The sequence below is a fragment of the Cherax quadricarinatus genome, chromosome 61, assembly GCF_038502225.1.
Source record: "Cherax quadricarinatus isolate ZL_2023a chromosome 61, ASM3850222v1, whole genome shotgun sequence".
Lineage (NCBI taxonomy): Eukaryota > Metazoa > Arthropoda > Malacostraca > Decapoda > Parastacidae > Cherax > Cherax quadricarinatus.
Window position 1 is genome coordinate 5482524 of NC_091352.1, and position 17157 is coordinate 5499680.

The window sequence follows — 17157 nt, forward strand, 5'->3', positions numbered from 1 at the left end:
ATTTATTGGCCTTCTCTGTCGAATGCAATGGAAATTTCTCGTCTCATACCTAAAAGCTACATGTCTAGTTGGCTGAGCATACTTAATTTACTTCCCTTTACATCCGCTCCTTCTCCTTGGGAAGTTCCAATGATTTTAGTTTGTTCCTTTCCCTATCTGTACCTGAAGGCTCACACAGCTGCTACGAACTTGTGCTGTCTTTTTCTGGAACACTTTCAATCATATTTCTCGTGCTACTGCAGCATACTTCGCCAGTTCCAGTTTCCCAGAAAAAGTAAGTATACTTGGCTCTTTTCAGAAGTATAGTATAGGTGGGAGATGGCCAACTTGTTAAAAAAAAAATATATATATATATTTTTCCTAGGTAGTAAGTTGGTAGACAGAAACTGCCCAGGGAGGTACTACCGTCCTGTCAAGTGAATGTAAAACAAAAGCCTGTAATTGTTTTACATGATGGTAGGATTGCTGGTGTCTTTTGTCTGTCTCATAAACATGCAAGATTTTAGGTATGTCTTGCTGCTTCTACTTACACTTAAGTCACACTACACATACATTTTTTTTTTTTTTTCAACAAGTCGGCCGTCTCCCACCGAGGCAGGGTGACCCAAAAAAGAAAGAAAATCCCCAAAAAGAAAATACTTTCATCATCATTCAACACTTTCACCACACTCACACATTATCACTGTTTTTGCAGAGGTGCTCAGAATACAACAGTTTAGAAGCATACACATATAAAGATACACAACATATCCCTCCAAACTGCCAATATCCCAAACCCCTCCTTTAAAGTGCAGGCATTGTACTTCCCATTTCCAGGACTCAAGTCCGACTATATGAAAATAACCGGTTTCCCTGAATCCCTTCACTAAATATTACCCTGCTCACACTCCAACAGATCGTCAGGTCCCAAGTACCATTCGTCTCCATTCACTCCTATCTAACACGCTCACGCACGCTTGCTGGAAGTCCAAGCCCCTTGCCCACAAAACCTCCTTTACCCCCTCTCTCCAACCCTTTCGAGGACGACCCCTACCCCGCCTTCCTTCCCCTATAGATTTATATGCTTTCCATGTCATTCTACTTTGATCCATTCTCTCTAAATGACCAAACCACCTCAACAACCCCTCTTCTGCCTTCTGACTAATACTTTTATTAACTCCACATCTTTTCCTAATTTCCACACTCCGAATTTTCTGCATAATATTTACACCACACATAGCCCTTAAACAGGACATCTCCACTTCCTCCAACCATCTCCTCGCTGCTGCATTTACCACCCAAGCTTCACACCCATATAAGAGTGTTGGTACTACTATACTTTCATACATTCCCTTCTTTGCCTCCATAGATAATGTTTTTTGACTCCACATATACCTCAATGCACCACTCACCTTTTTTCCCTCATCAATTCTATGATTAACCTCATCCTTCATAAATCCATCCGCCGACACTTCAACTCCCAAGTATCTGAAAACATTCACTTCTTCCATACTCCTCCTCCCCAATTTGATATCCAATTTTTCTTTATCTAAATCATTTGATACCCTCATCACCTTACTCTTTTCTATGTTCACTTTCAACTTTCTACCTTTACACACATTCCCAAACTCATCCACTAACCTTTGCAATTTTTCTTTAGAATCTCCCATAAGCACAGTATCATCAGCAAAAAGTAACTGTGTCAATTCCCATTTTGAATTTGATTCCCCAAAATTTAATCCCACCCCTCTCCCGAACACCCTAGCATTTACTTCCTTTACAACCCCATCTATAAATATATTAAACAACCATGGTGACATTACACATCCCTGTCTAAGACCTACTTTTACCGGGAAGTAGTCTCCCTCTCTTCTACACACCCTAACCTGAGCCTCACTATCCTCATAAAAACTCTTTACAGCATTTAATAACTTACCACCTATTCCATATACTTGCAACATCTGCCACATTGCTCCTCTATCCACTCTATCATATGCCTTTTCTAAATCCATAAATCCAATAAAAACTTCCCTGCCTTTATCTAAATACTGTTCACATATATGCTTCAATGTAAACACTTGATCTACACATTCCCTACCCACTCTGAAACCTCCTTGCTCATCCGCAATCCTACATTCTGTCTTGCCTCTAATTCTCTCAATTATAACCCTACCGTACACTTTTCCTGGTATACTCAGTAAACTTATTTGTCTATAATTTTTACAGTTTCTTTTGTCCCCTTTCCCTTTATATAAAGGGACTATACATGCTCTCCGCCAATCCCTAGGTACCTTCCCCTCTTTCATACATACAGTATATTAAACAAAAGTACCAACCACTCCAACACTATATCCCCCCTGCTTTTAACATTTCTGTCATGATCCCATCAGTTCCAGCTGCTTTACCCCCTTTCATTCTACGTAATGCCTCACGTACCTCCCCCACACTTACATTCTGCTCTTCTTCACTCCTAAAAGATGGTGTACTTCCCTGACCAGTGCATGAAATTACTGCCTCTCTTTCTTCCTTAACATTTAAAAGTTCCTCAAAATATTCTCGCCATCTACCTAATACCTCCATCTCCCCATCTACTAACTCCCCTACTCTGTTTTTAACTGACAAATACATACTTTCCCTAGGCTTTCTTAACTTGTTTAACTCACTCCAAATTTTTTTCTTATTTTCATTAAAATTTCTTGACAGTGCCTCTCCCACTCTATCATCTGCTCTCCTTTTGCACTCTCTCACCACTCTCTTCACCTTTCTTTTACTCTCCATATACTCTGCTCTTCTTATAACACTTCTGCTTTGTACAAGCATATATATACACACCCCTATGGGTTTTCTTCTATTTTCTTTCTAGTTCTTGTTCTTGTTTATTTCCTCTTATCTCCATGGGGAAGTGAAACAGAATTCTTCCTCCGTAAGCCATGCGTGTTGTAAGAGGCAACTAAAATGCCGGGAGCAAGGGGCTAGTAACCCCTTCCCCTGTATATATTACTAAAAGTAAAAGGAGAAACTTTCATTTTTCCTTTTTTGCCACCCTGCCTGGGTGGGATGCAGCTGGTGTGTTGAAAGAAAGAATATATATATATTTGTTTTTTTACAAGTCGGCCATCTTGTATGTATATATCTGCAAAGACAGTGATTATGTATGAGTTAGGTGAAAGTTTTGAATGATGATGAATGTAGTATTTTCTTTTTGGGTCATCATGCCTTGGTGGGAGATGGCCGACTTGTTGAAAAAAAAAATGTGTATATTGTACTTCCCATTTCCAGTACTCAATTCCGACTATATAAAAATAACCGGTTTCCCTGAATCCCTTTACTAAGGATTACCCTGCTCACACTCCAACAACTCGTCAGGTCTCAAAAACCATCCGTCTCCATTCATTCCTATCTAACACGCTCGCATATGCTTGCTGGAAGTCCAAGCCCCTCGCCCACAAAACCTCCTTTACCCCCCCTCCAACCTTTTCAAGGACGACCCCTACCTCACCTTCCTTTCCCTACGGATTTATGCACTCCAAGTCATTCTACTTTGATCCATTCTCTCTAAATGGCCAAACCACCTCAACAACCTCTCTTCAGCTTTCTGACTAATACTTTTAGTAACACCACACCACCTCCTAATTTCCACACTTCAAATTCTCTGCATAATATTTACACCACACATTGCCCTTAGATGTTTATGATTGGGGACCGACAACCTCAGAGAAGAGAATGAACATCCTTCAGGGAAAACTCGGGATGTTTCTCCCCGGACCTGAGTATTTCCTACCACCCTTTATGTGCTATATTTGTGATAAAAAAAGATACGATGGGAAGGAGAACAATATTTATTTATTTATATTAGGCACAGTAGTATGAGTGCATATTTTTTCTATTAAGTATATTAAATCTTGTGAAGAGGGGGAATGTGTTGTCTGGGATTGGAATGGGTGATGATCAGACCGGCGGCATTTTTGTTGGTTTATTAATGGATTATTATTTTTTCGAAGATTTTAGAGAGTAATGGCAATCTGGTGTATAGTTATTTTCCTCACTTGGATCGCCATTGTGAAAGTTTAAAATTCTAATGATTTATTTGTTGAAGAGTTGCAGTAGTGGGTGACGGTCCATGAGCTTTGGTGTACATTGCTGGCAGGTTTCAAGATATGGTGGAAAGTTCTGCGACTAAGGAAATGGAGCTGCTCTCCTTCCTTGAATCATAAACCTGACAACCTCTAGTTTTTCGGACGCTATATGATTCCTGTGGGTTCAGGGCATCCAAATAAAAATAAAATAAAATAGTACCAGCAACTTTTGAGTTTTCCAAGTATATCTGGACCTGAGAAAATGCTGACGGGTCGTACAACTCCTGGGAATGAGAAGTAAACCAAGTTTGAGCCAAAGAAGGGAAGGGTGGTTTTAATTCCGTGGATCTAGAGCTGTTCATAATGAAGGCATCACACACTTTAAGGGAGGGTAGCCACACACAGCCTTTGCATGATATCAATATCTTGTTTAAAAATGTCTTGACTTATTCTAAAACTGTACATGTTCTTCATCCTTGTAGCAGACATTTAATATAAATAATTTTGATCAATGTTACTTTTTAATATATGAAGGTAGTCTCACGGTGCAGTGAGTTTAATCTTGAATTATAAAACTAAAAAACTTCGTTGACCCGATAATTTTTAAAGAAGTATATTTCGAATAGTGATAAATTATAGTGTGCATATAGACTTTAGAAACTGTGAAAAATTGGGAAATAAGTGAATTTAAAGATCAAAATAAGGTAGTGGAGATTATGACGTCACGAGGGACAATGGCGGAATACGCGGGAAAAAGTGTGAAGGAGGAGCGGTGGAGGTTGGCGCCAGTTGTTGGTGAACAGTGAGGTGGTGTTACGCTCTAACTGCCCCCTCACACACTCGCTCCCTCACTTCTGCGTCATACTACATCAGCATAGTGTCATACACCGCCGTTAAGATGTCTGAGACGCCGCAGAAGGCAGTTAGTGCCAGCCCCAAGAGCTCGCCCTCCAAGAAGGAAATGTTAGTTTGTGCTTCACCCGCCTAAGGGGGGGCTAACCCGGCCTTCTTTACTCACGCTGTAACGTAAAATTTAAATGTACGATGGTAACAGGTTGTCACAGGATCTAGTTGGCTCCAGGTTATACATCAATATTGTGATGTAGCTGGTGACTTGCCAGGACAACATCGAGGTATTGGCAAACTGGCATACTATCTGCCCACATTGTCTAACGTGGAGTTCTATTCATGGAGAGGCCAAAAACCCTTGGTGTCAGCACGTGGACAACTGGGCGGGGGGGGGGGGACGCAATAAATTTTTACGCGGCCGGTCATTGCAATTGACATAGTCCCATGACATGGCTTCGTTAGGTTATCCTGGGTAAATAATCTGAATATTAGCTCAAATTCCTTGTTCTTTACTGATAATGAAGTACTTCACAAAAGGAGCCTCTCAGTAGGCCTATTGGGTCCTGCTAAACATTTTCATTTGCCTGTCCACATGGTTTCCCTATGATACTGATTTTTACCATTTTTTAGTATAAAACATTTAGTAAAAAATTTGAATTTGGTTCCTTAATATTTTAATAACTATGTTCACTTGAAAAAAGGAATGAGACAAGCCACATCCCCCCCCCAGGCGCTGTATAATCTTCCGGGTTTAGCGCTTCCCTCTTGATTATAATAATAATCTTTGTGTAAACTACTCTTGTATGCTATGCAAAGAAATTTTTTTTTTTAATTTAAATTTAGTGTCTTCTGCTGGGTAGCCAGCTATAATATTTTGGTACAAAATTTCCATGGCAATCAGGGACTTGTATAGATTGAGTTATGCAACTTGTAAAAATTGCTGCCAAAGAGCAAATTGAAAATGGTTGAATTCTTTACCTCTGGTAATGTGCTTCAATACGCTTCACTTGGAATACTTACCTGGCAACTATGCAGCCATGTCCAATCAATTTTTTTCACGATGAGGATTGCACATGAGCTGTGTTAACTTTATGGTAATTGTGATTTCTTTTTAGAATCAGATTTAAACCCTTTAAAGAGTTCCCTGCTTGTGTAGGGCTCTTTGTCGGAGGGCTTGGTCCTGTCGGCCTGTTCCTAATTTGAACCCGATTACCCCTTTCCCAACCCTAGATTGTGTATGGCCCATGTGAGTTTAGTGCTTCCCCATAAGTATACTTTAATTGTAGGTAGACACTTAAGCAAATATGTAAGTTAAGTATATTTAGGCACAGGTACATGTAAGTAAAATTATGATAGTGTAAATTACCTAGGATAACCCCAGAAAGTCAGTCACTTGTTTCCATTTGAGTGGCTACCTGCTTATAGCTGTAGAGCTGTGCTGTATCCAGTTGTCAATCTGCTAGTAGAGTAATTTAAAATTTGCACTAGTTTAACTTTCTCCATCCTCTCATAATTTAGTGATCTACTTCTGAGGGGGATGGAAAGACACCCAGTATCTCCTTCATCTTTTTTTTTTTTTTTTTTTTTCCCCTATCAAAATACCTTTTTTTTCCAACTGATCAAATATTTTAATTAATGTGTTTCCATCATAATAGCCCAATGGCATCTAGATATATTCTTTGCTTCTGTTCCATTTTAAACTTCATAGCCATTAAATGAAAACCTTTCCTCCCTCTTTCCCCAGTCCAGCATTATCCAGTTATAAGAGTTGACGTCTTTTACTAATGGAAAGCCCTTCTGATTATGCAGAACATTTCAGGATAGTTTCATAGCCTTTTGTTTGTTACCTGTGTAAAGCTTTCTCTTGTCCTTGGCTCTGCTTTTCATGTTAGTCAACTATTCACTCTCCAGGATATTGTTATTGCTGTTTCCTTCAGTCTGACCCAGTGGTACATCCCTTTTTCCACCACTCGACCTAGTTTCTCTTGCAGTTTGGTTCACCCTATTTGGTACTTCTCTCCCTGCTCGGGAGATCACAGTAGTCATGTCCTTCTCCCCCCCCCTTCCCTCAATCTTCTAGCCAGTATATTTCCTGTGGCCACAAGTTATTTTCCTTAAGCATTCTAACCCTTTGCAGCTGGTGTGTAGAATTACAAAGGCTCTGCTTATATAACAGGTTAGGTTCCAGGCTACCGCTAGGCCTAAAAGAAAAAAAAATGAATTTCATATACAGTACACTCTTTACTTAAAATATTTTTGGCCTTAACGTAGGGAGAAGAGAATACAGTGGACCCCCGCTTTACGATCAGCTCCCAATGCGACCAATTATGTAAGTGCGTTTGTACGTGCATGTTTGGGGGTATGAAATGGACTAATCTAATTCACTATATTCCTTGTGGGAACAAATTCGTTCAGTAATGGCACCTGAACATACTTCTGGAATGAAATAATATCGTAAGCTGGGGGTCCACTGTACTCTATTGTTGGAAGTCAGGAGATGAAACCAGTCTCTGCTAGCTTCGAATTTATCTTCTGCAGCTTCGTCTCTCAGCCTTCATAGAATTGAAGAGACTTTGGGCCTTGGACTGGATAATGGCTTGGCTTAAAGGCACTCTGTGACTAGTTTTTCAGGACACACCAGTAAGTTTCCATGTCATCAATAAGGTTATCACGTTTTCTTATAACTATAGTGTTTACTGGTGTAGCATTTTAATTTCCTGCAACACAACAACAGGGAAGGCACTACAATGGATCAGGGAATACTTGTCAAGAAGGCAGCAGCAAGTCATGGTACGTGGCGAGGTGTCAGAGTTGGCACCTGTGACCAGCGGGGTCCCGCAGGGGTCAGTCCTAGGACCAGTGCTGTTTCTGGTATTTGTGAACGACATGACAGAAGGAATAGACTCTGAGGTGTCCCTGTTTGCAGATGACGTGAAGTTGATTAGAAGAATTCACTCGATCGAAGACCAGGCAGAACTACAAAGGGATCTGGACAGGCTGCAGACCTGGTCCAGCAATTGGCTCCTGGAGTTCAATCCCACCAAGTGCAAAGTCATGAAGATTGGGGAAGGGCAAAGAAGGCCGCAGACGGAGTACAGTCTAGGGGGTCAGAGACTACAAACCTCACTCAAGGAAAAAGATCTTGGGGTGAGTATAACACCAGGCACATCTCCTGAAGCGCACATCAACCAAATAACTGCTGCAGCATATGGGCGCCTAGCAAACCTCAGAACAGCATTCCGACATCTTAATAAGGAATCATTCAGGACCCTGTACACCGTGTACGTTAGGCCCATATTGGAGTATGCGGCACCAGTTTGGAACCCACACCTAGCCAAGCACGTGAAGAAACTAGAGAAAGTGCAAAGGTTTGCAACAAGACTAGTCCCAGAGCTAAGAGGTATGTCCTACGAGGAGAGGATAAGGGAAATCAACCTGACGACACTGGAGGACAGGAGAGAGAGGGGGGACATGATAACGACATACAAAATACTGAGAGGAATTGACAAGGTGGACAAAGACAGGATGTTCCAGAGATTGGACTCAGTAACAAGGGGACACAGTTGGAAGTTGAAGACACAGATGAATCACAGGGATGTTAGGAAGTATTTCTTCAGCCACAGAGTAGTCAGTAAGTGGAATAGTTTGGGAAGCGATGTAGTGGAGGCAGGATCCATACATAGCTTTAAGCAGAGGTATGATAAAGCTCACGGCTCAGGGAGAGTGACCTAGTAGCGATCAGTGAAGAGGCGGGGCCAGGAGCTCTGACTCGACCCCCACAACCTCAACTAGGCGAGTACTTTCTCCTTAGAGTTCATTTCAGGTAAGAGCCTTGTGAAGTAAAAACTAAGACGCTTGAAACTTGGTAAGTTTCCGGATGGACCAGACTCATTGCTCACAGCAGTACACCCAGTTTCACTTGTAAAAATAATTGCTGCTACTTTTGTATTAAAACACTGTGGGGAGGGTGCCCCATAAATGTGTATGTGGTGTCCGTGTTTTGGGTCGGAGGTCGGATTTGTATATTTCACACCTGTACACTTGCCGTTGATAAAAGTTCAGCTCTCGTTATGCACGTGTTTTTGAAGTGGTTTTCCCCACAATGTGAACACATTGTTGTGTACGAGTTGTCTTCGCATTGGTGCAGTAGAATACACACCAGTAACACTCCCATTCTTATGCAACGTCCTTTTTAGAGTAAATGACACTACGAATGAAGGCATACAACAGGAATATTTTTTCTAGTAACCCCCAAGTAATAGTATACATTTTCTCTGGTGTTGTACTAGAGAACATGTTATGGTAAATATTATTGCACACTCCTTTACACCCGCCCGGCTACCACACCTTACAATTGTTAATTTTAGTATGGTTGTCTGCATCATGTTTGATATATAGCATGCTTTTTATGTTATTTTGAAGTCTCAGATGGATTAATGAATGTCTATAAAAATATAATGTACATTTAGAGCACCTTAAGTTATTTTTATTGCGTCTTCAAATAGTGATTTTAATGTACCTGCACGTCAGCATGGTGGTTTAAGTTGATTTAGGTACAGGTACACAAAAGTACAATCATCAGTACTATCTCAGCCATAGATGTACCTTGCTCACTAAGTTTAATAATTTCTAACTTTGCACTTAGAGCCTTACAACTCCTCTCTTTATCACTACCCTTGATGTCATTGTAACAGTGTGTATATAAAATCTGCGATAATTTTAACCCTTTCATGGTCAAGACCCCTGATCAGCAACCTGCTCAGAGTAGAATAACTTAAAAAAAAAAAAAAACTTAGTAAGCTTTTTTTCCTCTCTTCTTCTTCACGGTAATGACAAACTACAACAATGTATGAAAAACTTGTGGAATTACACTCTCGCAAAGTTAGGGGTCTCGGTGATTTTTTATGCATTGGCGATTCCGCAAACTTTGAGCCTTATTTTCAGCCAATTCCATTCTATTCTATCGAGTACAAGAAACTACCTATTTACCTATTTCAGCTACCCAATAGTGATCAGAAATATGTAATTTTACAAAATTCAGAAATTGCCAATTTAAAAATAGGGTTCAGAACAATGTAAACATTCTTTGCACTAAGAACATTTCCTCTATTCACTAGTGTTGTCCCTAGGCCTCTTATATTAAGCTTGCTTTCTCTCTTGAATTTTTAAAAACAAAATAATGACTTGCTGTTATGCAGACCACTGTATTATTGTAATTATATAAATGTCTTCATTCCAAAATTCGAATTACTGGCCAGTTGGCCGCATATTGGACGAGTGACGTCATTTGTGTATACTGTACATGTATTGGCGTTAGTAAAAATCTAACACTTCTGCTTTGGCCTCAATTTCAAGCTGCTTTCAGTCCTGAAGCCAATCAAAATAATCTCTTTCTGTAATGCATCTTCCATTCTCTCAAGAAACCGAGAATACAGCCTCTCCTCAGCGACGTACTCATTTACCAACGACTCTGACTTGCAACAGGGTCTCTGACCATATGCTTACCTAAAATGTATAGTAAGCTCATTTCCTCCCCCAAAAGAGGATTAAACTTAGATGTGAGGCTCACATAGGATCTAAACAGTGGCGCGTGGACACCGTAATAGCAAATCAGGAGTCGTATAAACAAATTTTTGGGTACAGTTTGAAATGTCCGCATTAGCGAAGTGGGACCTGCCTGTACTCTGTCGTGAGCTCAAATCGCTCGGATAGGCTTGAGTGGTATGTTTTAGCCTAAAGAATGGGGTCTGTGCAGCAAATGTGCTCGGTATAAAATCTTGCCCCATGCCATGCATGATAGGGAAACCAAAACTGAAAGTGTATGGTTTTAAAATGCAGTGGTACCATGGCTTGAGTTTAATTCATTCCATGACCAAGCTCTTAACTCAATTTGCTCTTGTATCGAATAAATTTTCCTCGTTTAAATTATTTGAAGTGCATTTAATCCATTCCAGGGGAATTCCTGGCTCTTGGGAGGCAGGAGAAAATACTTCAATGTAACACTAATATCAACTCTACGGCTTATTTATCAAAATTTATCTAATATGACAAACAATATAAATAACATAGAAACATGACATACACTGTACTCTAGAATGAATAAAATGTCATTAAATGACGAGTGGTGGCAGCCACTCGAGAGGTAAAAATAATTACCACTCGGACAGTATCTTCCCATTCTTTCCCTTCTGAGGTCTTATTATAAGAGTAAACTGAGTGTTTGTGAGGCTAACTGCACTAGATCAGTAGTTTCATAAGGAAACCGCCGAAATAAAAGTGATTTTCTTGTGTATTTCTATGATTTTGTGCTTTAATTCAATGGACATCATCCTTTTCTTCTCAGCACTGTCCTTTGCACTTTCTTAGGACCCATGCCTCTTCAAGGCGGGCTCCTTGGCATGGTGAAGAGGCTCTTGGTCTGAGGAATTAGACCTGTCGGTTTTCTTCCTCAGACCGAACCTAATTACCCCCCAATCTCCCCTCCCCTATCCCATCCTCCCCTTTTTCCTTTCCTCCTCCCCACCCCTCCCTTTTGCCCTTCCTCTTTTTGGTCTTGGGGATTTCTCCCACAGGCGCGCTAGTTCCTAGGTAGGGGTAAGGATACCGGGGTCCATCCCATTCTGTTGAGGTTCTTGGCGGTGGCGTATTTTGCCGTGGAATCTGGATCGCCTGGGGATGTCCCGATCCCTCTCCGGTATCCCAGAGTAGCTTTGGGTGTCTTTCGGGCGACGGGTGTATCTCTGGAAGCCACCTTTTGGATTCCGGGGGTGGTGGCAGGAGGAGGTATGCTTTGTGGCGGATATCCGGCCGCCCTCTTTTGTCCGAGGTAGCTCGGCAGATGTGAGGTTGCTATCCCGGATTGCTGGTTTACTGGCATGAAGGGTGGGGTATGGCACGGGTTCCATGCTGCATCTGCGCTACTAGCGGTGCTGAGGTCCTCTTGGGCGCGGAGGGAGATTTCCGGCCCTTTCATTCCTCCTGGGAACTATTCCTCCTCGCTCCCCCCCCCCCCCCTTTTTTTTTTTTTTTTTTTTTTTTTTTTTTTTTTTTTTTTTTTCTTAAAAACAAAAAGCAAAGGAGTAACCTAACCGTGGCAGCCCTAGTCCATGAACCCACTACCCCCGGGCCCCTTCTTGATACCGCACCCCATTCTGACCCTGCCTTGTTTTTAGACCACTCTTCGGACACTCCTGATGCCCCTGTACCTCTTGCTGGTGCTGTTTCCTCACCCGCTTCAGGTACCGGGGCTTCGACTGACTTCTTCGATTTGTCTGAACTCCGCTCTCCTTTGACTATGCTTCCGGCTTCTCCTTCTACGGTACGGCAATTTTCGAATCGCCCACCCATTTCACGCCGGACCAACTCCGGTCCTACTCCTAAACGCCAACGTCAATCTCCTGATGATGCTCCTTCGTAACCTTCCCATTCTACTCGGAAAAGACCGACATGTCATGCACTCCCTCTCCACGCTCGGTTTCCGACCACACAATGGACTAAATTCTTTACTTTAAGACCGACTTCTTCTGCCTACCTTTCTGACCATAGTATTGGCAAAGCGCTCCTGCGTCATGTTGGTAGAGATATTTCATTTCATGCTCTCGAGCGGTACGCGCATCGTCACTGTCCAGAATGCTACCCAAGCTCATGATCTTTCTCTACTTTCGCATATAGATACTACTCCTATCACTATTGAAAAACATCTTTCTCTCAATTCTTGTAGTGGTACTGTCATTTTGCCCCATACCATAGTCCAACAGAATTTCCAGTCATGTGGCAATAACATTTTTGAACAGCTGGAACTCCAGGATCTCCCAATCCTCACAGTAGACACTTATGTCCTTCCTGCCCGTGGGCGGAGACATTAACCTTGCAATGTAGCTCGTTTAACTTTTGACAGCCGAGAACTCCCGTCCTCTGTATATGTCGCGGGACATCGGTTACAAGTTTGAAAGGTGATAACTACACCGCAACAGTGTAGAAATTGCTGGCGTTTTGGTCACCCAGCGAAATATTGCAGATCTATGGCCGAATGCTCAGTCTGTGGTGCTGACAACATTCTAATACATCTTGCAGTCAACCTCCATCTTGCCTTAATTGTAACGAAGCTCACCCTTCGTACTCTCGCTGTTGCCAGGTATATTTAAATGAACGTGAAATCCATTGCCTCAAAGAGGCAGAAGGTCTCCCTTATGCTATGGCAGTTACTCATCTCCGCCTCCAAGGGAGACTACCCCGTGTTTCTTATTCTCGTGTTTCAAAACATCCCCCCCCCCCTTCACTTCTGGGGTCCCATCTTCTGCAGCCTCCTCTGTTGTTAACCCTCCCATAGCCACTCCGGCATCTAATCCTTTTGCTGTCCTTGGCTCTGACGTCCCGACTACAACTCAAGTCTGTTCACATCTTTGCGTCCTTCCTCACAATCCCCAGTATCGACAAGACCTCGTACGACACCTAATACCAATCGCCCCTCTACTTCTCAGAAGTCCAAAAAATCCACGTTGCTCAAATCTTCTTTGCCCCTTCCTTCCCTTCTTCCACCTCCACACTTTACCTTTCCAGTCTCTGTACCTAGTTCTTCCCCTCTCTCTGGCTCTATTAAGAGTGTGGAGATTCACCCTCCTCCTCGTACTATGCCTTCCACCCCCGTCCCCTCCCAAGTTTCTCCCTCTTCTGCCACCTCCCAGGTTTCTGCCTCTTCTGTCCCCCCCCCCCCCCACACTTCATCTCCAGTCCCTTACACTCTTCCCTCCCCCTCTACTTTGGTACAGTCCATTACTGTCCCAATCGTTACTCACCCTCCTCCTTCTATCTCCAATATGGTCTCCCATCCATCTTTGAATTCAGAAACACTTGAAGCCATTTCAGAATATATTGCAGAGACTAAACCTTCAATGGACACTGATTCACTTTCTGTTCCTTCTCTTCCCTCTCCATCTTCACAACCCCATTCTTCGCAGCGCTCCGTTCCTTCGCTGCTTGAACGTCTTCCAATGCCACCACACGTTGACTTTTCTAACCCCTCTAGTCCGTAGGTGCCTTTTCCTAAGGATTCCTGGTATTTTCTTCATCGCCAATCATGGCCTATTTACAGTGGAATATCCGCGGCCTCAGGGGTAATCAGGGTGAGCTTCAGATGTTGCTTTCCAGGTTTTCTTCGTTCTACTACTCTCTTTACCTTCCCTTCTTGCTGATGGACCCTCCTTTAATCCTGACTCTCTCATTGATTTCTTGACAACGACTGATTTACTCCACAAACTCTGATACTTTTCGCACTCCCCTCAGCCCTTTCTAGTTCAGTCTCTTGCTGCCCTTTGCCCTTTCACCATCCACTACCCCGCTGTTATCCGTAACCTATTACTTGTCCATCTCCCTTTTGCCACCTGATGCCCTCTTCCTTCCTGCCCTGCAGCGCTGTATAGTCCGTGTGGCTTAGCGCTTCTTTTTGATTATAATATTAATATAATAATTAGGACCCATGGTTAAAGAAAAGAAATTTGGCACAATAACTGCACAAAACACTGGGATTCTAGGCGGACATTGTGGTGTTCGAGCTTGTAACTTTGATTTTGTCTCGTAACTCGGGGAAAACTCGCAAGTTGGGGCACTTGTAAGTCAAGGTACCACTGTAGTAAGTTTGGAGTTCTCTTGTTTATAACTTTATTGGCAGTTTCTTGGAATCGCTTAATAGAATGAAAGACATATTACAGAGATAATTATGGGTGGTTTCAGGACTGGAAGTAGCTTGAAATTAAGCTCAAAGTAGTGAAAATGTTAAATATTTGCCATTTTTCTCAAGCATCAGTAAGCCCTCCCCCCAGTCTTTCAAGAGTTTTATTAGATTGTATTCAATCGAGACACCGTAAACCATGACCAATAATTCCTTGTTATTTTATTATGTGATAGAGTATCTTCTGTTTGTGTGATTGACTTAAAAATGTAAGGCAAGAGTAATGTAGGAGAGGCCTGGGAATGTGATTAATGGGCAGAAGAAATATTTTAGTTCAGAAATGTTTACATTGAATTGTGATGCGAGATAGCAACATGGCTTTTAAAAGAATGTGCAGAATTGAGCTATCCCCTTCAGAAATTTAAAGATTTAGGCTTTTGTTGACAAATGCTGGAAAGGCCATTAAAGTGTATGAACCACTGTAGGAAGGACTTTCTGACTAGTAATAGGCTTTGTCTGGAAATTCCTATGTTGTATACCTAGTCTATTTAACAGAAATAAATTAAAAGGGAATAATTGGGCAGGTTGTCATTTATAGTTACCCATGAGACTAGAGCACTGTATGACCCTTATGGGTTTGGTGCTTAGTTATGATTATAATAAGAGACTAACTTGGAAACTGCAAATCAAAATGAATGAGGCATAAAGAGGAAAATGTCCTGACTTGCCAAAGGGAATGAAGTTAATTTTTACATATTCAAAGTCTTAATGAAGAAAAATTAAAGCAGTGAAGTAATAGCTGGATGATGGGATTTAATGTAAATAAATGCCATTTCCCTCAAGGAAGGTTCCTTGATGCTGGTGAGGGGACCTTGATCTAGGGAATTGGATCTGTGCTCCAGTTCCCTGAATTAAATCTGAATACCTTCCACATCCCCCCACAGGCACTGTATAATCCTACAGGTTTAGCACTTCCCCCCCCCCTTGATTATTATAATAAATGCCATGGAAATGGTAGAAAGTTATCAGTTTGCATGACGATACTGATTAAAATGTTGGGAGTATGAACCTAGGCATTGACGGTAACTAGACAGCTGTGCAAACAAGTACAGCGGACCCCCGAGTTTCGTGATTAATCCGTTCCAGAGAGGCCGCCGAAGGTCGAAATTCACGAAACTCGAAACCATTTTCCCCATAAGAAATAACGGAAATAAAATTAATCCGTTCCAGACACCCAAAAATGTTAAAATAATTAATTTTTTTTTTGTTTTCTCCAAATTAAATAATTTACATAAAACAATCAGAAATAAAGTACATGCATTTAAAACAAATAATAATATTACACTTACCTTTTACTGAAGACTTCTGGGTGGATGGAAGATGGGAGGAGGTGATAGGAGGAAGGTGTACACTATTGTTTGGAAGGAGAATCTCCTTCCATTAGGACTTTAGGTAGCAAGTCCTTATCTGGGGTTACTTCCCTTCTTTTAATGCCACTGGGAACAACTTGTCACTGGACCCCTGGCGCACAAAATATCTATCCAGAGAGGTCCCCTCATGGAAGGTTCCTTGATGTTGGTGAGGGGCTCTTGATTTAGGGAATTGGATCTGTGCTCCAGTTCCCCGAATTAAGCCTGAATGCCTTCCACATCCCCGCCCCCCCCCCCCCCCGGGCGCTGTATAATCCTATGGGTTTAGCGCTTCCCCTTTGATTATAATAATAATATCCAGAGAGGTCTTTTTTTTGGCGTTTCTTTAAGATTTTCCTGAAGTGGGACAAAACTCATTGTACATGTTGCAGATATGGCTTGTTTCAGCTTGGTCAGGGTGATACTTTTCAACAAAACTTTGCAACTCATTCCACACATGTCCTTAATCACTGAAGAAGGCACCTCTTCCTCCTCCTCCTCTGAAGCAAGTTCCTCTGCTGTGGTCTGATGCTGTTCCAGTTGAAGCTCTTGCAGTTCACCAGTGGTTAGCTCTTCCCTGTGGTCCTCCACCAACTCTTCCACATCCCCGTCACTCACTTTATTTACCAAAGGGCTTGCACTAGATTTCCTTGGGTCCATGATGACTTATTTAGCAGTTGCAAGTGCAAAAAACAATGTATTATTATGAAATGTATGAACCCGTGGGGTGATGGTCACGTGTTGGTAAACAATGGCACACTGAGCGTGAATGCCGTGAGAGACTGGCTTTGTGTGCTCAGTGACGGGGGGACGGGTACCTGACGGTCGCTGAAACACTAGTTTTTTCATGAAACGGCCAAATTCCCCCCCCCCAAATTCTAATTTCGCGAAAGTCGAGGCTGCCGAAACTCGGGGGTCCACTGTACTGCTATGCTAGTCATTATAAAATAGCTTTCAAATAAATGTATTTACAATGTATGGATAGACATTTGACCCAACTTAGGTTATAAATATCCTAAATTGGGTGTGATCCGTCTCCTTAAAATTCATAGCTAAGTTTGAGCATCAGAGCTAAAACATAGTTGCTGAAAGAATAATAGGCGGAAACCCTGGAGGTGATTGTCTGTATAGCCCTTGTGGCTTAGCGCTTCTTTTTGATTATAATAATATAATATTG

The 17157-nt window shown here is 41.9% G+C and overlaps 1 protein-coding gene across 2 annotated transcripts in view; it reads left to right on the plus strand.

Annotated features, from left to right (window-relative positions):
* The first annotated feature begins 4775 nt into the window (after window positions 1-4775).
* Window positions 4776-17157, plus strand: part of Nasp (Nuclear autoantigenic sperm protein) — a 45166-nt gene continuing 32784 nt past the window's right edge. Inside the window, exon 1 of one of the 2 annotated variants that reach the window (XM_053792100.2) lies at window positions 4776-5018. In XM_053792100.2, the coding sequence (XP_053648075.1) occupies window positions 4954-5018 (65 nt within the window). In that variant the 5' untranslated portion in view covers window positions 4776-4953. The remainder of the gene's footprint in view (window positions 5019-17157) is intronic. The other variant, XM_053792101.2, reaches the window with a different exon arrangement.